The 23035-nt window shown below is 32.4% G+C and overlaps 1 protein-coding gene and 2 long non-coding RNA genes across 3 annotated transcripts; 1 reads left to right on the top strand and 2 right to left on the bottom strand.

Moving 5' to 3' along the window:
- Nucleotides 1-1721: 1721 nt before the first annotated feature.
- On the bottom strand, nucleotides 1722-5273 carry LOC139518564 (uncharacterized). The gene is made up of 3 exons (XR_011663411.1): nucleotides 5133-5273; nucleotides 3005-3119; nucleotides 1722-2313 (listed from the first exon to the last, which is right to left on the bottom strand). It is a non-coding gene; the product is annotated as an uncharacterized lncRNA (long non-coding RNA).
- Nucleotides 5274-9728: 4455 nt separating this feature from the next.
- On the bottom strand, nucleotides 9729-15259 carry LOC139518565 (uncharacterized). The gene is made up of 3 exons (XR_011663412.1): nucleotides 15126-15259; nucleotides 11624-11738; nucleotides 9729-10024 (listed from the first exon to the last, which is right to left on the bottom strand). It is a non-coding gene; the product is annotated as an uncharacterized lncRNA (long non-coding RNA).
- A 3686-nt stretch (nucleotides 15260-18945) lies between these two features.
- LOC139521052 (uncharacterized) lies at nucleotides 18946-22672 on the top strand. The gene is made up of 2 exons (XM_071314284.1): nucleotides 18946-19065; nucleotides 20327-22672. The coding sequence occupies exon 2, from the start codon at nucleotides 20343-20345 to the stop codon at nucleotides 22437-22439; it is 2097 nt and encodes a 698-aa protein (XP_071170385.1). The 5' UTR covers nucleotides 18946-19065; nucleotides 20327-20342; the 3' UTR covers nucleotides 22440-22672.
- Nucleotides 22673-23035: the final 363 nt, after the last annotated feature.

The raw sequence follows: 23035 nt of genomic DNA on the forward strand, positions 1-23035 counted from the left end.
ACATGTACACAAAAACTTTTGAAATCTAAATTTGGAAATTCAGAACAAATGGAATAACGGCATTTTTGTTTTTGATACTGACTTTATCAGCAATGAAATCAAGAAAGTGCACATTGGCTAGCTGATTTTCGAGCTCAGAAAGGCAGTATCCAATGTAAAAAGAATATGTCTGATGCACCCTCAAGCTTTACATTTTTTTTAAGATGAGGCATAACTATAGAATTTTAAATATCTTCCTGTTTTAACTCGGTCTACGTTTTGTGGTTTTAATCATCTTGTATGAGTTTCATAAAATTTGGGTGAGGCATAATTAAGTAAGAGTGCGGAAACGAAAATATTTGTAATTTTCCAAGCTATAAAGGGGCATAACTCTTAAACGGTAAATGACTGTCTGCCTAAATTTAAACTCTGTCAGCAAGTTTTGGTTATAAGCATTGCATTCCAGTTAAATCAAATTTGCATCCGACAAACTTAAGTTAAAGTGTGGAGACGAAAATAAGACAGAAGGACGGACGAAAGAACGAAGGGACGGATGGAAGGGTGAAAGGAAGGACGAATGGACGGAAGGACGTGCTGTCAATTGTTACTTGTAATGCATCCGTTGCTTACGACAAGGACATATAAACAAAATGCCCATATTTGTTTTACAATAAAGGCGATTTTGAACTATCGGTATGTATTTTGTTGAAGAATATGAAATTGAATGAAACATTTTACGCGTATAAATTCATTTGTGTTCATTTCATTAATAAATTTACGCAGATGCAATCTATATAAAAATCAGCTGTTAGTTTTTGCTAGGATACTACGTTCCCAAAAAACAGTGTTGCGTATTACAGCATCGGATTTAAGCAGGTTGACGTGGACGGACTGAAGCATGTAAATGTTACTGCACTATTACATTGCCTTATATGTTCGAGTATCAAGTCTTTTCCATGACCGTAAAAGTATAAGTCAATACGATCAAGAGAAAGTATCATGCTACTCGCTTGAGATGGAAAATTATCGCTAGAAACTATTCATGCACGTTGCGTTGCTAACGAAATTGACATGGAATTGACATAAAATTGACAACGTCGTCATAGGTAGAATAGCGATAAAAAGATTATCATTGTTCATCTCAACTTGATTGCCTTTCTCGCTTTCGCCGTCCCGGCTCAAGCGAGAAAATCAATCTCGTTGAGATGAACAATGATAATCTATAAATATCATCTTAATTAGCCCGATCCAACCACTGAATCCCAAATTTGTATGTGTGATTTTTAATATTTAATCTAATAGGAAGATTTCCACTTTTTTGGGGGCTTCAAGTAGACAATTTTAAAACTTTCAGTTAATACGCTTCTGGACAGATAATTGCATATTCTATGCTCTTTTATATCTGTTTCGATTGAACCCCAAATGGATAAGATATCCAACTGTTGAATAAACTAAGAAAGATAAAAAGATACCGAGAGGTTAATAAAAGCTCATATCTGGTTTGAAAGTTTACCTGTTCCTGTTGAAACGATGATGAAAACGGGATATCACACATTCTGATGTTTACGGTGAAGTGGTTTATATAGCGAGTAAATACAGAAACGATGCATGTGTATGAATAGATCCTCTGAATAAACGTATTCGTGAAGAGTGACAATGATAAAGAAAAATTATAACAACTAAAAAAAAACTTGGTCAATTGGGCTAATTTATGGCTGAATGGTATAAGAAACTGAAAGATCTCATATAAAACACATTTAATCCTGGTATTTATGATGAGGTTATTTGCATTTAAGTGGCCTCAACTGATATCAATTTAATTCAAATATAAAACTAGTCTTATTGAGGTCTTCTACAACAAACATGATATTTCAGTGATGTCATTTTGTTAATTCTGATATCAACACATAAGGCATAACTTGCTGAAAAAGACAATGATTTGAAAAGAGAAACAACATAGATATTTGACGTATATGGCACAATACAGGACAGGGCACACGTCTGAAGAAAGAACACTTATTTGAGGTAACCGTTGAAAATTATTTGTCATGCTTAAAATATATTCTAAAATATCTATATAAATTCTTCTTTAATATATTCTTATACATGTATTTATAATGTTAAAAGTGTCTTGTTCTTGAACATGGCTTTAATCCCATACAACCGCAACTCTTCCACCAATAACGAACGAATCATTGCTCACTGGTTTACTTGCCAACTCCAGCTACCGAAGTGCATTTTTTACTGCTATCCGACTTCAAAACTGCCCGTTGAGTACAGCCCTCCTTAATAATTTTACATTCTGGTCCCACGCTCGTTATTTCAATGCCTATTCTACAATGACATATTAAATATACTTACAGATTTATTTTACAATTTTTACTAACATATATCATATGAATAAACAGCTATCATGGGCAATGTAGTATTTAGAAAATAATCACTGGTTTGAAACTATGGGTATCTGACATGTTCAGCAGTATCTGTCAATCTTTCTAAGGGTTCGTATTCATTAGCCTTTATATCTTTATATTGTATTATATATACCATTATTTGTTTTTCGTCGTTTCTCATTTTTCTTGCCATGATTTTGTTTCTGAATCTGCCCTTAAAAGTTTCGATTCTCCCTTTGGTTTCTTCCGCATATTTTTTAATGTAAACTTTGCAATTTATCATAAGTTTTCTTTAAAACCCTAAATCATCTCAATAAAAAGGTGTAATAAAAAAATCCATCACAATTTATGAAAATATTATTAACCTACATTCTGTTGATACAAGATGTTTCGGCATTGCACAAAATCATGTATTTTGAAACTTAAATAAGACTAGTTGATTGGTTGTTATTTGCTTTAAGTCCAGTTGCAAATCGATAATGACAGTTGATGGTGAAATTTAGAGTGTCCAGATTTTCACAGTCATCATGTAACCGAAATATTAATTTAGTGAAAATATTTGTAAGTTATGACTTGCAAGCAATTTTAATCGTCAGATTTTTGTTAAAATAGTCGATGAGTTTAAAACTTACGAACAACATGAAAATGTTTTTTTAGAACAACTGCACTTTACGCATTGTGGGAAAAAACTAATGGTCTCCCCTTTTCGTATGAAGTTACCTTCATAGAAACATCCATAGGCATTTTCTACAAAGAAAAACAAAGCTCTGTCATAATATAATATATATAACACCGATCGAAATTGATTAACTTGTATTGTGAAGTGTATGTATATCATTTTAGATTTTCAGTGTCACATTTATTGTCTTTTCCTCAAAATAGTACGTTTACTGCCTGAGTAGAAAAATAGGTATGGCTTTCCATCATAATAAAAAAACACAAATATAAAAAGAGGATGTGATATGATTGCCAATGAGACAACTCTCTACAATATACCAAATGACACAGAAATCAAAAATTGGTACACCGTCAGTCTTCAACAATGAGCAACCTACTGCATAGTCAACAATAAAAGGTCCGACTTAACCGGCATAGTAATCTCTTTATTTTCAGTTTACGTAGAAAGAATTATTGAAGACAACAATTTGACTCTTTCGAGATTCGTGTCTATTTAGGGATATACCTGCTATTATTTTCATTTCTATATACAAAACATGATATTTTTGCAGATGCTTCATATTTAAGTATACAAACAATATGCGTAATAACTTTTTTTTTATTGGTTCTCTTTTTAGTCATCGTTACTTATAACAGGCGAAAAAACTTCACATTTTTTGTAATCCAGTTAATATGCGATGTTAAAATTTGATACAGTTTTTCTTTAGACTCGTTGTTGTGTGTTTTTATTGATGATAATAATCATTATAATATCAAATTCTACGTAAGTATATTGATGTCATTGTAAGAAAGAGTTGTCTGGGCGAACCCATATTTAGATTGAATAATTTAAAAAATTATTTGTTTGCTTTATGAAAGTGGAAATATCTATAATACTAAAATTACGAGGTCCAATTTGTCAGCCGTCATCACGTAAAAACGACGAATCAAAGAATTCAGCTTTATATATAACTAATATAGTACAAAGGTGTAGATTAAAAATTACACCACTCCAGGCCCTTTTGTTTTCCACGTAAATAATATTGCCAATAATTAAGAAGTTCCGGGTCAGGTCCGATACCGATACCAAAAGTATATTCACCTGTTACCTATTACCTTATCTGTACGTTCCGCATCTAACAGGTGCACCACCAAACGGTGTATTTAGGATTATGCTACACGGATCATGATCACAGGGTTGACACTACTAAATTCAATCATTGTCAAATTGTTACCTATTGTAGTATTGTAATCAGTAAGACTTTCTAAGATAACAATACGAATACTAAAAATCTGGACTAAAAATAAGGTGTATATAGGAACCGTTTTCAATTTGATGGCTTGACATAAAACAGTGAATCAAAGAATTCAACTTTATTTATAACTAACATAGGACAATGCTGTTGATTAAAAATACTCCATTCCAGGACCTTTTGTTATCCAAATAATTAATATTACCAATAATTGATAAGTTCCAGTTCGACGGGTTCAAACAGAAAGATTTGAAAGCAGAGAAAACTGTGTATCTTATAATCGGCATGACTTTATCAGATAAAAAGTAATACTAAAATAAGACTTGCGCATAGTTATATACTTTAATTCAGTCACGGACCCGCGATATCACGGGTGTGTTCTAGTATAAGGTATGATCATCACGAGAATGTATGAAAACCACAAGTGACCTTACTTCTATTACCCATTTAGAATAGCTTTGGAAATAGATTTTATTTTCCATTTATTGGCGCATGAAGCCTGACGCTAAATTAAACTGGCAAGTATAAACCTTAAATCAGTTATAAAACCAAACGAACACTCTTCAGTACTAGAAAAATCTACAGTACTAGAAAAATAATCAATTTTCCATGATTTGAATTCAAACGAAAAAATATTGTTTATAAAACACCCGCACAAAAACAATGAATTACAAAGTTATGATTTTAAAGTTTTAATAAAGAAGTTTATTCTCATTTTCAAACGGAGATATGTTTCACATAAGCGGATAAGTAGGTTCTACCATTTAAAATGAAGAAAATCAGTCTCAGATTGATTAAGTTACACTTGTCTGTTATTTCGACAGTTCATAAGTATATATAAAAAAAATACCTGAAACTTTCTCCGCTTTACACCAAGAATAGCATTCTCTAAATGCAAGAATCACAACCATAAAGAACAAGATGTTATATTTCATTGTTGAACTAGAAGTCTGTGTGCTCGAAACAATATTTTTCAAATGATTGATATTTCAAAGTATCCGAGTATTGTATAATTATATTTATGCAATTCGTCATAACATTATAATAAATGATTAATATTGTTTTATTTTTTGTAAAAAAGTATTCCATCTGTTTCTTTATCATTAAAACGGTATCAATATGTCATCTTACCTTGAGAATGCGGAAATACCATCCAGTTATTGGTCTAATCTTTCTGTGACATGCGGTAATTAAAACTTTATTAAAACAAATCCAATGTATTACCGTTTCACAAATGATATCGGATATGTTCCTTACGTCGTAACTACAATCCCCTTTCCTTTCATGAATGTGACCTACCTATCTAATTAGACTATTTACCGGGTTTGTTATAACATAAGCAACAGACGGGTGCCGCATGTGGAGCAGGATCTGCTCACCCTTCCAAAGCACCTGAGATCACCCTTAGTTTTTGGTGGGGTACGTGTTGCTTATTATTTAGTTTTTTATGTTGTGACTTTGTGTGTCTGTTTGTCTCTTTCGTTTTTTACCAGGCGTTGTCAGTTAATTTTCGATTTATGAGTTTGACTGTCCCTCTTGTATCTTTCGTCTCTCTTTTATGACGTTGTTATGAATTTAAACATGGTTTTAAACTAGCTCTCAGTATATGCGAGCACTCTTGGACTGTTACGATGTTTTCTTCGTTTTCCAATAGTTGGTTTTGTTTTCTTTTGTACTGATCTGATTAGTCAATTCTTTTTCAACAAGGTTTGTACTATGTTATCATATTTTGCTGTTACAACCCCTTTCCACGTAGAAAACATTCTTTATGTGTCTATCTGGTCAGTAGTCCGTATAATTCAGTGTTGTCATTGGTTGCTGTTTCCTATCATTATTTGTTTTACTGTAACCTTGTAAACTGACTTAATTCTAAAGAAAAATTACAAAAACACCGAACTCTGCGGAAAATTCAAATCAAAAAGTCCCTAATCAAATGGCAAAATTAAAAGCTCACACTAATAAAACGAATGGATAATAACTGTCATATTCCTGACTGGGTAAGACACTTTTTCAAAAACTGAATGAGGCCACTTAGGAACAACAGTAACCAAAGCAACACTTTTGATTGGTTTTAATCTTAAGTGCCACCCTTTTTATTGTTTTTACCATAACTAGTGGCAATAAAAAAAAATCTATGTCGGTTAATCGTTAAATTGTTATTACAGCCGAAAGAGAGTCTACTCTTAGTAATAAAAAATTAACCTTTTAACTCCGTAAATAGAATTTGGAAAGGAGAAGATGAAAATGTATATGAAATAAACATTAAATTAAACTATGTTCCTCATAACCGTGATTATTTTTTCAGGTGGTAAAAAATTCATGTGTGTTATAGTTGTATTCGGAGCACATCTATTGACGTTTATGTATCATCACATAAACCTTGAAAGTCTTAGTGTTATTATTGTGCAATGCCTTTTGTGAATTAATATCGGTCCAAAATAAGGCAACGTGTGAGTAGTTGGGTAAGGATTTTACCCAATTTTCAAACAACATCTGAATATAAAAAATATTATATGCAACATCGATACCACAAAAGAGTAAAAGGACAAGGTACGATAAGGCCCGTTATTGGCCCTCTATTTTCTCATTTTTCTCATTTTGTTTTGGAAAGCTACTTATCACGTTAAAATATTCCCTTAAGTATGAAGTTTGTTTTGATTATCTTCAAAACCATTAATTTCAGAAAATGGGTGAGGTGAGAGGGGTAAAAGGCCATCAAAAACCCCAAAAGAAGGAAAAAGTAAAATCACAAAAATACTGAACTTAGAGGAAAATCATTTCGGAAAGTCCATAATCACATGGCAAAATAAAAAAACAAAACGTATCAAAAACGAATGGACAAGAACTGTCATATTCCTGACTTGGTACAGGCATTTTCAAATGTAGAAAATGGTGGATTAAACCTGGTTCTATAGCGCTAACCCTCTCACTTTAATGACAGTTTCATCTAATTCCGTTATATTTACATTGATGCGTTAAATGAACAGACACAATAAATAAAATAGTCAAAATATGGCTACATCAGTCATCATCGTATAACAATTTTAAAAGGAACAATTTAACAGAACACAAAAACATCTACTATCTACGAACACATTCATTGATTTGAGTGTCTGACGTCAGAAAAGTTTATACGTCACACAAATTTGTCGTTCAATGTGCATACAAACGATTTTAAAATTTTACATAGGCAATGTTAGCATACAGGGTTAAAAAAAACATACAATTTTGGCCATTATTTCTGAAAATAATGGCGATTTAGACAGCAAAAACAATTCTCATGACATTGGAATAAAAACAAATCCTGGGTCACGTTTGCTTGGATGAACTTCAAAACCACTAATGTTAGCAACTTGGTGAGGTGAGGGGGATATTAACTTTCTGTTATTGTTCAAATAAAAAGGAGTTGTACCAAACACCTGCAAAGTGAATAATAATTACAATATTTGAACAATAACAGAAAGTATATCCCCCTCATCTCACCCAGTTGCTAACATTAGTGGTTTTGAAGTTCATCTAAGCAAACTTCAAACCTCAGGGAATATAATAACGAGCTTTCTAAAACAAAATTTGAAAAATGTGAAAATAGGGGGGCCAAAAGCAGGCCTTATCGTACCTTATCATTAGTCTATGTAAATCAAAAACTTCTGTAATTTATACAATGAAATAAAGTAAAACCATTTACTTTGGGACCTGTTTAGTTACTGGTATGGACAACTCCTAGAATAATACTTAAACGTGGTAAATACTGTATGTGGCAGGCGCAAATTTTATGTTTAGGCGGGTAGACAGCAAAATATCATTGCTCAGAACAAGTATTTTGAAATCTTTTCAAACATTGAAAAAAGATGTTTTTTTTCATTCAAAAAGGGAAATAAGAGTTTCCAAATTTTGTTATGTATTCATGACACTTATTATTACAATTATTTACCTAGTGCAAATGCTACTTTAAAATAAAAATTAAACCTTCTAATGCAAATGGTTCACTTCTCCATTGTAGTGGATTCAAAATATTATGGCTATGTAAAAGTTCAATTAGATATTTCCAAACTTTAATTATGCATTCAAGATACTTATTGCAGCTTTAAAACAAATTGAAGTAGTGTCACGGCTATTTCAGTTAAAATTACGAATGTCGGATGCAGAAAATGTACCGTTAGAAAATTATAACGTCGAAGAAATAAACTCATCAAATATACATTGATTAAAATTGTTTAATTCATACGCACGGTTTGTCTACAAAAGACTCATCGATGACGCTTGAAACAATCCCCTTCCCTTGTCATGAATGTGACCTACCGAATTAGACTAGGCATCGGGTTTGTAATAACATGAGCAACGCGACGGAAGCCACATCTGAAGCTGGATTAGCTTACACTTCCGGAGCACCTGAGATCACCCCCAGTTTTTGGTGGGGTTCATATTGCTTGGTCTACAGTTTTCTATGTTATGTCTTATGTACTACCATTTGTCTGTTTGTCTTTTTTCATTTTTAGCCATGGTGTTGTCAGTTGATTTTCGATTTATGAGTTTGACTGTTCCTCTGGTATCTTTTGTTCCTCTGGTATCTTTTGTTCCTTTGGTATCTTTTGTTCCTCTGGTATCTTTCGCCCCTATTGAAGCTAAAAAGTTAGAAAATTACAAAACAAGGTACGACGTTGAAGAGCATTGAAGGCACAAATAAAAAAAAATCAACTAAGATAATCTAATCATATGGTAGACAATCCTTAGTATTTCGCAAAGTTTTTTTAATGTTTGTAATTGTGACCATATATATGATAAGTCATGTCAACACAGCTGACTACTGGACTGGTATTTACCAGTAGTGGAATCGACACAGAGGTTTCAAGACACTAGTGAGGCGAAAAAATACATCAAAATCATGCGGTCCAGGATCTAAGAGTTCTCGAATCAATTTAAACGTTTGGTCATCAAAGCTTCGTTACTTATTGGACGAACCACCAAAAAGCGTTTTGATTTATATGTGTATATTGAGAGAGGAGATAAGCATTCGGACCGATTTCACTAATAAACAATGCCCAAAAAAATGGATATATTAGGCATATCAATGACTGTTAGATCACATGTAAACACACATAAACTTTTCAAAGCCTAAACTGATATCAATTTAATTCGAATATAAAACTTGTCAAATAGATTTATCTAACATCCAACATAATGATTCCTTAGAGACATTTTGTTTATTCTGATACCAACACGCAGGGCATAACTTGCTGAAAAGGAAAAAGCTTTGAAAAATGAAAGATAAAGATGTTTGACGTATATGGAACAATATAACATGGGACACACGTCTGAGGAAAGAACAAATATTTGAGGTTACTGTTATAAAAAGTAAAATAACAAAAATACTGAACTCCGAGTAATTTTCAAAACGGAAAGGCCCTAATCAAATGGCAAAATCAGATGAAAAAACACATCAAAAGAATTAGTTGTCATGCTTAAAATATATATTCCAACAAAACTATACAAGTTCTTCTTTAATATATATATATATATATTTATAATGTAATAAGTGTCATACGGTCTGGAACATGGTTTAATTCCAAAATACCACAACGCTTCCACCAATAATGAATCAGGGTCACACTGGTTTACTTGCCAATTGCTCCACCTATTGAAGTACATTCTTTACTGCTATCCGATCTCAAAACTGCTCGTTGGCCACATTCTTCCTGAATGATTTTACATTCTGGCCCCACGCTTGTAATTTCAATGCCTATTCTACAATTATATATACATACAAATTTCTTATTACAATTTTTATTTTTCATATATTGTTTGGATAGACGTTGATCATGGTCTATATATAAGTACAAGTTGTATTAAAACAAATGCAAATTTGTAACGATGGATATCTTACACATTGAGTAGGATCAGCCTAACCTTCGGAAGGAGTTGTATTGTTTTGTCTTAATATGTTTGTGTAGTGTTTTGTAGACCGTTGCTTGGTTTTTTTTCCGTTTTTCTTCTTTCCATCTTTTTGCTAGGATTTTGTAGCTGAATCTACACTTAAATAAAGGCAACAGTAGTATACCGCTGTTCGAAATTCATAAATCGATAGAGAAAAAAACAAATCCGGGTTACAAACTAAAACTGAGGGAAACGTATCAAATATAAGAGAACTACGACCCAACAGAAACACAACATTAAAATGTAACACACACATAAACGAACTATAATATAACAATGACCATTTTCCTGACTTGGTACAGGGCATTTTAAGAAAAAAATTGTGGGTAAAGTGTTTCGATTCTCCCTTTGGCTTTTTCTTCAAAAAATTTAATGTATATATTGCAAATTATCACAGTTCAAGACACTCATGAAATTTGCTTTGTCTCATTATTATAATAAAGGCAACAGTATGAAAGAGTTAAAAAAAAAATCAAAAATAACTCTTCTATTAAGAAAAATTGAATTGAAAAAAACAGTCCACAACAATTTATGAAAATAATGGTATCCTATATTATGTTGGTACATATATGTCCGCATGTCACAAAATCATATTTTTCTTTGACTGTTTTACAGTCTTTAAACTAAATCCATTGGATATGTAATGATGAATATTTTTATTTTAGATACTTTTCTATACTTAATGTGTTTCAGTGCTTTTAAGTCGTTTTTGGGCTTTGTATCAATTGATTTTTCTTATGTTATATCGTTAGACAAATGTCTTTGAAAATGAACAATTAGGGCCCTGAAAGATATTTACCGACGACATTCTGTATATGCCTCTCCTATGCAGGAACCTGTATTCCATTGTTTGACTTTTGTTGCAGTATGTCATATTTGTTTTCGTTTATTGTTCTATATATAAATCAGGCCGTTTGTTTTCTCGAATGAATTGTTTTGCATTTGTCATGTTGGGGTTTAGCTTGCTATGTGGTATTGGTTTTGCTCATTGTTGAAAGTTGTCCGGACGGGGACATATTTAGGTGCGAACTACTAAGTCATGTGGCCTTTAGTGGAGAGTTTACATTTGCATGTTGTAATCATATCATATCTTCATAATTTTATGTTTTTTATTTTATTATGAGACCATTTTAAAAAATAAATTTAGCTAACTGTAAACCAGGTTTAATCAACCATTTTCTACATAAGAAAATGCCTGTACAAAATCAGGAATATGACAGTTGTTATCCATTCGTTTGATGTGTTGGAGCGTTTGATTTTGCCTTTAATTAAGGATGTATTTTCTGTTTTGAATTTTCTTCAAAGTTCAATATTTTAGTGATTTTACTTTTTTTACTTGTAAGTTATGACTTGTAATCAGTTTTAATTGCAAGATGTTTGTTAGTAGATTCGATGAGTGTAAAGACTTACGAACAGCAAAAAAGCGTTGTTTTAGAACAGGTGCACTTCACACACTGTGGGAAAAGGCTGATGGTCTGGTCTTTTCGTATGAAGTTACCTTCATAGTAACATCCAAACGCATTTTCTAGAAATAAAAACAAACTTCTGTTAAATCAAATTATATTCTATATAACACGAAACGAATTGATTAAAATGTATTATGTAGTGTATGGATATGAATGGGATTTCCAGTGTTATATTCAAAATCCATTACATTAAATCAATGCATTTATTGCCTGAATAGAGATTACGTGTAGCTGTCCTTTAAACAAAACAAAAATCAAAACTCACATAGAATCATCTTTATCTCTCGTTTAAGTAGCAGGAAAACCTGAAGACATACATTTGGTTTAACATTGACCGTCACATTTACATTAATAGAAAACAAAAGTACCTAGAATCGTGTTTGTTCCACGATCCTATTCATCTTCGTACTTTATTTCGCCTATGAATTGTTTATGATACGAGCGTCCCTGGTGAGTCGTTTACGCGTCTGGCCTAAAACAAAATTTTAATCCAGGTATCTATGATCAGTTTATTTAATTTAATTTTTATATTGATATATGATCGAATAGTTTGCCAGTCTAAACGAGGTTTGTGAGAAATTGGTTTAAAATGTTGCTTTGTGAATAAATTGTTTGAGTAGTAACTGTACCAAGTCAGGAATATGACAGTTGTTATCCATTCGTTGGATGTATTTTAGCTTTCTGATTAGGGACTTTCCGTTTTGAATTTTCCTCGGAGTTCAGTATTTTTATGATTTTACATTTTTTTTCAGCATATTTTCTAATTGTTGTATACCTCTCCGACAAACACCAATTATCCATTATTATCAAACATACATGCAGCTAGATCAGAATCGAATGAAATCGACTAATAAGCAGTAAAGATTCATAGTGTATTTAATTGTTTTTTCTAACAACATCGTTTTTTCTTCTGCATCAAACTGTTGAAACACAAAATCATACGCTTATAGTTGCTTAAACTTTCTAAATGAAATAGGTGATTAATTATATTTACCTTTAGATACATAGAGAAAAGTAGAATTAAAACCACAAACGATAAGACGTAAAACAATATCAAATCAGAATTTAAAAGTAAACTTCTCAACTGAATACATGAATGTTGAATGTACAACAAAAATTGTAACAGGTAGGTCCTGCATATCGGCTACGTATTTAATATACATCCATCATAGCCAAAAGGACACCCCAATTTTTCAAGGTGTTTACTGCCGGTGGTAAGAAAACAACACCTTTCTTCTTTTACCCTGTAACCCTTGTGTTTTTAAATTTAGAATAGCTTTTGTAATAGATAAGTATTTTTCTTTTTCCTGTGTATGTGACCAAACATTGGTTTGATTTTTTATAATTTTTCTGAGTTCAAGTTCTTATATATAATATTGATCTAGCATATGATAGACTTTAAAACAGTTTTATATTCAGACGAACACTCCATGACAGAGGTAGTTTGCTTTTGCAAATTTACTGTACTAGAAAAGTGATTATTGTCAATGTTATAAAATTAATCTTTAAAAAATTATGTTTCATTTAAAACACACACACCAATCCCAAAAATATTAAGTTATGGTATCAAAGTTTTAATAAAGAAGCTCATTTACATTTTCACTAACTAACGGTGATATGTTTTCACATGGCCGAATTCAGTTCTTTCTAACATTTTAGATAAATAAGATACGATTGATTTAGTTACACTTGTTTATAAGTTAATATTTGAAGGTACATATGTATTTTCAAGTGAACATATGTTCTCATAGTTTAGGACTTTATTCATTATAGGTTGAAAAATACAGGCAAAGTTTAGATATTTATGAAGTGTCCTATATTTTAACTTTAGTGGAATCTTGAAGTTTTATCAATGCAAGAAGCTCCAAATATGAACTTTTAACTGAAAAAATTAAAAATTTTCAGATGGAAACTGCTACAATTTATTGTACCAACAAAAAAGCTTCTATCACGGCTTCTATCACGATGGAAAATAACTAACAATAATATGTGTAATTTTTGTAACCTAGAAGAAGACTATAATCATTATCTTTTTAAGTGTTCTTATTTGACAAGATTTTGGCAACAAATAGATGACCTCCTTATAAGATGTAATATAGATTTTGTGATAAAACTTCAACACCTAATATGTGGGTACAAAATCACAGACAAGTATTTCTTTTTTTTTTAATTACAATACTTAAAATTGAGAATGGAAATGGGGAATGTGTCAAAGAGACAACAACCCGACAAAATAAAAAACAACAGCAGAGGGTCACCAACAGGTCTTCAATTGTACACAAGAAACTAAAATTAAAATAATACAAGACTAACAAAGGCCAGAGACCCCTGACTTGGGACAGGCGCAAAAATGCGGCGGGGTTAAACATGTTTGTGAGATCTCAACCCTCCCCCTATACCTCTAACCAATGTAGAAAAGTAAATGCATAACAATACGCACATTAAAATTAGTCCGAGTCTGATGTCAGAAGATGTAACCAAAGAAAATAAACAAAATGACAATAATACAAAAATAACAACAGACTACTAGCAGTTAACTGACATGCCAGCTCCAGACTTCAATTAAACTGACTGAAAGATTATGTTTTCATCGTATGAACATCAGGCACAATCCTTCCCGTTAGGGGTTTAGTATCATACCATCATAACATATATGAAAAGAACATAACCCGTGTCATGCCAACAACTGTTTTTTTAGTTTTTCTATATATAAGATATACTATGTATCTGAACAGAAAACAAAAAATATAGATGTCTACAGAATTTTTGTGAATGAATTTAATAAGAGAGTAGACACAAATAGAGATACGATAATAAGTCCAGTATTATTAAAATTAAAAGTAACATAACAAATAAATAATTTTATAGTAATGTTATTCTACAATAACTGTTGACTTAATAAAATGTATATCTAATCAGCTGATTATTCCCTGGGCAATCAGTGGAGTGTAACAGGGTTCACCAAGAGAAGCTTGGAATTTTGATAGTTTTTGTAACAAGCAATATCTGATGAATAAAATTATTATGTTGTTAAAAAAAACTTCAACACCGTATTTTCTGACTACATACTGCTGCGTACTAATCAGAGAATTGGCAAATTCATTAATCAAAATAAGATTTTATAGTCTTTGGTTGTAACTGAACCACAATTTAAGATATTTCAAATGCGAGGATAGGCTAGCAGCTTCTTTTGTCCAATCTTCCTGATGTTATTTTATTTACACAGCTAATGTACATTTTCCTTATTTACTCAATGTCACAGGCAGACAGACCATCGCACTTCAGCGTTCCCACCATCGCACTTCAGCGTAAAGTTATCAACAAGTTAGCGTCAGTGTTCACCAACGCACTTCAGCTTGGACCATCGCAAAGCATGACCATCGCGGTTAGGAGTACCATCGCGGTTCCGAGTCCTACATATATATAAAAAAAAAAAAAAAAACTACCTGAAACTTGTTCTGCTCTGCACCATGAATGGCATTCTCTAAATGAAATAATCACAATCACAAAGAAGAAAATGTTATATTTCATTGTCCAACTAGAAGTTTGTATGTACGCAGGAAAAAATATTTTTTCAACTGATTGGTATATTTAGGAGACTTATTTGAACAACTTTTCTTAACTTTATAATAAATGATAATCGTTCATATAAATTAAACATTTGTAAAAAAAAAACATCCCATCTGTTTCAAAAACATTAAAACGCTATTAAAGTGTCATTATGCCTTGGAAAAGCGGAAATATTATCCAATTCTTAGCGTGATCTTCATGTGACATGCTGTCATTCTGAAATGCATAGTTATGTTTTTAGCAAAAGGTCATATCCGGGAGTAGGCAATTTTCATTAAAAACCTATGTTATATTAATCTTTTTATAGGGGTGCCAAAAAGGATTAAAGAGGTACCAATATGTTTATTATATAATATTTATATCAAAGAATGATGAAGAAAAATAACTGACTATTCAAACTTCAGCAATTATGTTGCACAAAAACCAACAAATAAAAAAAAAACAAAGATGTCGTCTGCTTCGAAACTTCGAAAGCTTTAAATTTGGCAAGACAGTTTGATATTGTTATGCTATTAATCGTTCTGACGACTAACAAAGTCCTGGCTCCATTGAATACTCTTGGCCTTAATTCTTCTTTAACAACACATTCAAGTGTAGTGGAGGGAGTTGAGCATTAAAAAGATACTTAATCCCGCTTCTTTGTGTACCTCGCCGTTCATGAGTCCGTATATTTAGCTGGCTACATCTACTCATTTCTATATCTGCATAACAGTACATAGAAACTACAAATTGAGTGACACAATACAAGGCAGCATAAAGATTTTCATTTCCATATAAAAAAGAAAACAACGAAAACAGCAGGCGTTGTACATAACATTCGTTGCTATGCGAACACATATACGTCACATGAACACGCCAATTAAGTATACTAAGTATGACTAAATCTAAAAGTCTTGAAGTTTTAACAAAAGAAGTGCATTTAGTCTGCTTAAGACTCATTGGTTACACTTCAAATTATAATCCTGGTACCTTAGATAACTGTTCAAACACATTGTTTACAGGCTAGATACAGTTCGAAGTTGTAGAGCATTGGAAACACAAAATTCTAAAATGACAAATATGCAATTATCTATTTTGCAAAATTGATATTGTATGTAACGAAAATGTTAAGTTGGCTCAAAAAGATCATGTATATTTTGACCAAAATGTAGGCTTGAATTTGCCAATTTAGTTCAACACTGGTACATTTCGATATGTTTATGACGTCCTATAGACTTCATAAATGACCTGTCTGTGCTACATTTACAGATAAAAGTAACAGGTTCATTTATCAATGAACTAATAGGACTTTAAAAGGATATAACTTGTTTTTTGCAATGCCAAACATTTGCTCTTATCATACCTCCTCCTATAAATAAAGGCAAGAGTTTTATACCACTGTTCAAATGTTGTAAATCGATTGAAAGAAAATAAATCCGTGTAACAAATTGAAACTGATGGAAACATATATATATATATATAAGAGGAAAACAACGAAAGAACAGATCACTGAAGTGCAACAAAAACAAACGACAATGCAACATACATTAAAAACGATAAGTGACTATGCATTTTCAATGGGCACAGTTGGAGATAACATTTAATGTAAAAAGGTCCAGATGACCTAACATTTAATGCACTTAGATCAAGGTCTTATCTCAATAATGTTTTTAAAAAATAATTAATTAAAAGGTACTTTTTACGTCTTTTTCATCTTCAACGTGAATAATAATGTATTGATTGATATTTGTGTTTTAGATATACATCTAAAATATCTATGTATAATTATTTTTTTATTGTTGTTATTGAATTTGAACTAGCTTTCAGATTACTGTTTGTACAAAAATTATGTTGTTAGGTTTCTCGTTGAATTTTTTTATATTTGTCATTTCATTAGATGCTATGTAGTATCGTATTTTTGTTTTATTGTCAAAGACCGTATGGTAACCTATAATATATTTGCCAATTTTTCGTCATTTGGTGTAGTTGTTTTATTAAAAATTTAGCCGAGTGCTATATATAGCCATTTTTGTGCTGATGCGGGTAAAGGAAACATTATAAACACACAAAGAAGCAGGGGTATTAAATCGACATTTTCGTGACTATGAATAGAAATTAATTTTACTCAGTTTGTTTACCGAAGTGAGCAAATTATTGGTTTTTACAAGCTTCATCTATTGAGCAAATGTTTTTTAATGTAATCACTGAAAGAGAAAATTAAATGTCACACACGGAACTTTTTCTATACGTCTTTCTATTGTCAAGAGGAAAATGTTGAAGTAAAACCTGGAACTTTCTTTCGTAGTTAATTGGTTAAAATACGATACTAACACAATTGTCATTTTAAAAGAAATTTATCGTTTGGTTCCTGGGTGACTCGATCGGTATTTATACATCCTACTATCGGGATTATGACGTTAGGCGTTCCCGGTGTAGGTGGGTTTAGAGGTGCAAATCGGACGCAATATGTTTTACATTGTTGTTTTCATTTTGTCTACCATTGTATCAATGTCTGTACTTAATAGTTATCCCATAAGGACGCGGTGTGTCAGTGTAAGATCGTCCCGATGGCCGGAGGCCAGAGGGTGATCTTACACTGACACACCAAGTCCGAATTGGATAACTATTTTACATCCCAGCTGTTTTAGATTAGACGGAAAACCATTTACAATTCATAAAATCTAGTTTAGAACGCCACACAACCATTATAATATACTTTATATATTACTATATGATGTATACCCTTTATGACCCCCTAACACGATCAGTAGATATCAAACAATCTCAACTCGCCCCACTGGCCAATCGGCCCACACTATATCGCCACTTTATGAAAAAATCGCCCCACTCTTGTAACCGAATCGCCAAACTTTAAAAAAAGTATAAAATCAAATTGAACAATCAGTCTGACAACTCATTTATTTAACCAAAAGGGTTTAAACCCCACTGAGTAAATGTCTGCCAACTCGCCCAGTTATAAAAATATCTTGCTTCCTTTAAGTATGTTAAATTTCTGATAGTTCGTATCCAGTCGTCCTGGTGAAGTGGTATGTGTCGTGGCTTGATATGCTAAAGGTCTTGAGTTCGAATCCCAGCATATACACTGGATTTTTTCTACGTGAATTTTGATAGATAGTCTTCTCCGTATAGTTAATTATAAGTTTTATACTGGATTTGACATTCCCGCCAAAATGTTACAGAACAAAGGAAAGCATGCATAACAAAGAAACTTAAACTAGGGTGATCTGGTAGGGGTGATCCGGCTTAGATCACCCCTGTTAGAACAAAGGAGCTGGGATGTAATGAACTTGAATATAACCTGTCAGGAATGACGAGTTGTTTTTCATTAGTTCCGTTGGTTAAAAAAATCTTACGTTTGATTGTGTCAGTTTTTATGGACTTCTAGCTGAATTTACCTTGGGGTTCGATACTTATGTACTTCATATCTTTTACTTATTTTCTGTTGATTTGTTTGTCTTTCGTCGTTTTTCTTTTTGGCCATGGTCTAACATGGATTTTGATTGATATCTTCTCTTGTCGTTATCTTAAACAAGAAAAAAACCCATTTAAGACTAAATAGCACGAAACTTGTTTCATTTAACTAAGCACTGTAAAACCTTATTGTGTCTGCCCATGCATTACCATTCAAAACCCGTACCTATAACGGGGATATTTAAATAGAACCGTTATTTCTATGTTATAAATAACTTCAAATGACGTGATTGTGCATTCTCGGTGAATATTTATTTCCTGCTTGAAAGTTGGATAGTAACTTGCGACCCCAACTAACTGAACGAAAATATATTTGGAGATAATTCTGTAGTAGAAAGTTTTAAGGTATGTGCTCAAGAATGTGTTTGAATATTTTTCTTGAACATTTGATGATCTTTAAGGGCATTCATGCATTGAAATTGGTATAATAAACAGGAACGGGAATGTTTACCAATGAGGTTAACTTCCTTCATAAATCTATAAAAAAATAAGTGTTCTTTTACATACCATTTGTACTACAGTAGATTTTAGAAACGGATTCAAATATGTGTGTGGCTTGAATTTAGTTAATAGTGCTTTAAACAGGAGTTGTGGAGTGAACCAAAATGAGAATATGATGTCTTCAAAATAGAAATAAAAAAAATACGAACTTCAAGTTACGTAATTGTGTAATCTCGGTGAATATTTATTTTCTGCTAGAAAGTTAGAAAATTAGTAGTAACTGAGTCAAAGAAAATATAAATATATTTAACAACCTTAGATAAAAGACATTTCACAAAACATATACCCAATTCGAAGTACTCTTGTTCGCGTAGTACGAAGAAGACACATTGAATAATATAAACAACAAATTTGCAAATAGACAAGAAACAACACTGACATTTTAATGCTTATCAAAATAAAAACAGGACTAAACTACTCTTATTCAAAATTGTGACTGAGTTCGGATGATAGATGCAAATATATCAGGTTACTCGATCACACTACGTGTTCCCTTCGTTTCGTTTGTATATTCAAAATGTATTTACGAGTTTTGAACATTGATAAACTTAATTGCTTCTTATCAAGGTGGCACGGTGTCTTTCATATTCAATAATTTAGGAGGCTCTGTTATGTGGTACTGATTTTAATGAGCAATTCAACACTGTTGGACAAAAACATACAGTATCTACTAAACATGCTTTCCGAAATTGACGGATGAATCAAGTGTAAAAAAATATGAAATAACTTTACATACAGGTAAAGAGAATTATTGAGATTTTTTTTTTATATTTTGGATTCACTGCATGATATACCATCACTAAGGACCACAGGTTTGTGAAGATAGCAGAAAAGTAAACGGTCATTATACATATCAAACTTTATATCTGAATATTACAATGTAAGTGCTTCAGTTAACTGTGTATCTAAGCAGTTAGAAAGGGGAAAGAAATATAAAAATGTTATTATTGTTCCTAATGATGACCCAGGAAATTCTAATGTGACACCCATAACTATGCACTTGAAACATGTTGTCATTATTTTAATCGATTGAGGAACAAACTATATATTTATACAACACTTTCAAAAATGTTTTACTAATCTACATTATATATTTGACTTGTAGATTTTAAAACCGAATCATGGCGGAAGCTCGATTTGATAATGAAAATAACAATATCCTTCATGAAATATTGATGAATGCTGACTGTGAAGAAGAAATAGAAGCTGTTTTGCAACAATATTTATCAGAAATATCAACCAATGAAATAGCGCCATTACTTAATGAGCAAAATATATACGGAAATACTCCATTATTGGAGTATCTATCTACCATGGATCCAAGCATGGAAACTGTTAAGCAGATCACACAATTTGGTTGTGGTGTTAATATTGCCGACAATTTGCAAATAACACCACTATACAAAATTACAGCAAAACAATTTGTTCCAAGTAGACTTCTAGAAGGCATGTATTTAGGCGATTTCGAGAAAGGTATTGTTGAACAACAAAATGACAACGAAAGGCAAATTATGAAAACCTTGATAAGTGCCGGCAGTGATGTGAACAAGCCAGACATATTTGGTAGACCACCATTATTTCTTGCAAATGATATCGAAGTAATCAGAATGCTTATAGAAAATGGCGCCAGCCTCAATATAAGTGACAGATGTGGTCGGTCATTATTGCACTCAAGTTTATCCATGCCAAATCATAACTATCTTTTCAAATTTTACATCTCAAAAATGAAACCGACTATGTTACAAAAACCAGACATATTTGGATCCACACCTTTGCATTATGCCGCAATTCTCCGTCAAAAAGATATCTTTGATGAAATCATTAAGAATGGTGCGAAACTTGGCATCAAGGATAATGAGGGGAATACACCTGAAAGTATTTTACAGTTACGTTTACCATCTAAAACTGTAACTATGTTACACGAAAAACGCATGCGGAAGAAAGTTTTGAAAAAAGTCGATATTGTTCATTTTACAGATATTTACAAAAGCGGAGATCTATCCAATGTTGTTAACCAACCGGGAACGATAGAAGATATATACGAAATTTTAAACTTACCTGGCCTTGGTGGATCTTGGGATGAGAAAGAAAGTGAACAAATAAAACAGACTATTGTCAAATTAGCTGAAAAATTATGTGATTCAATGGGTACACTCGACCGACGATTTCGCTGCACACTTTTTCGAACTGGTAGTTCTGCTGAGGGAACGAAAATTGGCGATCCAACAGAATTTGACTTCGTATTTTGTCTTCAAAATTTTTCAGAATTATGCGAAATGTTGGAAGTTCCAAATAAAAAGGGGTTTGCTGAATTGAAAGCGGTCAACACCTTTTCGGAAAACTACCATACGTTCTTTGACAGTAACAAAAAATTAAATGCGACAGAAGTACGATTAGTATTCTCGAAACTTCTGAAAAGAATTGTGTTAAATAAAAATACGTGGAATATTCCAAATATATTCTTCGATGGAGACGTAATGCATTTACAAGAGTATGACAGACCTGTGTTCACACTGAAACTGAAATGTTTTGGACAGATGTACAAAGATGAAGAAATAAGTCTCGATATTGTACCAGCTGTTCGACCATTTGGTTGGTGGCCATCCGATACCGATTTCACAAAGCTAGATATGGTGACAGAGCAAATCCGGAGAGAGGGTTGTTTACTTTTACTGCAGAGTCCTTATTTTCAGGACGATACACTAATGAGAATTTCGTGTTCTCCTGCAGAAATCTGTTTAATGCAGTCTTTGCCAGTATACATCCGGGAAAGTTACCGATTATGCAAATTATTACGTCACAAATCCGTGTGCCCTCAGATGGATCCTGATTCGACCTCAGATGATTTTCCTTTGTTCGACGCAGAAGATTCAATAACAAGCTATATGCTTAAAAACTGTTTCTTTCACATTCTAACTGACTGTAAGAAAGAGGGTCTTCTTCGAAAAGACGTAGATCTGTCGACAGAAAAACAGTATACAATCGATATAGCTGTCAAAATCTTGCGTCACTTTGATGACCGCATTGTGTCACAATCACTACCCGTCTACTTCATACCAAATAGAGAAGACATTTTCAAATTTGGATTCGTTGAACTTGATCGTGTTGACGAAGAAACTGTTACAAAGTTGAACCATTTTCATTGTTTAAGGCGCAGAGCATTTTTGAAAATCATGTTGCATGTGCTTGGAAACGATCTTAGTAACAAAACATTATAGCGTGTGCATTTCGAGGTATTCACACAAAAAAGAACTTATACCACCGGGAAAATACGTGAAAAAAAATATTTATAACTTGATACTTCTATAACATGTTACAGTTGAACTTCATAGCTAATTGTTTAATGGTTATACCATGCAGGTAACTCAGTACCGTAAAAGGTTTGGCTATTGAAGAAATTCACGAGAATCAGTCTACAAGTCTCATAAACACCTTCGCTCAGCCTATAGCTTACCGCCCAGAGTTTTATTGTTTTGTAATTGACAAAGCAAACGTATTTCAGATTCTCGTTTTGGATAATGCAGAATTGAAACAACTTATTTTTTCGTCTGTGTTAAATTTACAGTCTGCATCTATGTATGTTATTGTTTGCTTTTGTTGTAGTTCAGTGTTTCTATTGTTTCGTTGTTTTCATTTTATTGTTGATGTGCTTTCCCTCGGTTTTAAGTTTTTGAGTGTAATTTCACATTGCGATAAGACGTGTCACGGTACTTGTCTATCCCAAATTCATGTATTTGGTTTTGATGTTATATTTGTTATTCTCGTGGGATTTTGTCTGATGCTTGGTCCGTTTCTGTGTGTGTTACATTTTAGT

Source organism: Mytilus edulis, chromosome 4 (assembly GCF_963676685.1).
Source record: "Mytilus edulis chromosome 4, xbMytEdul2.2, whole genome shotgun sequence".
NCBI lineage: Eukaryota > Metazoa > Mollusca > Bivalvia > Mytilida > Mytilidae > Mytilus > Mytilus edulis.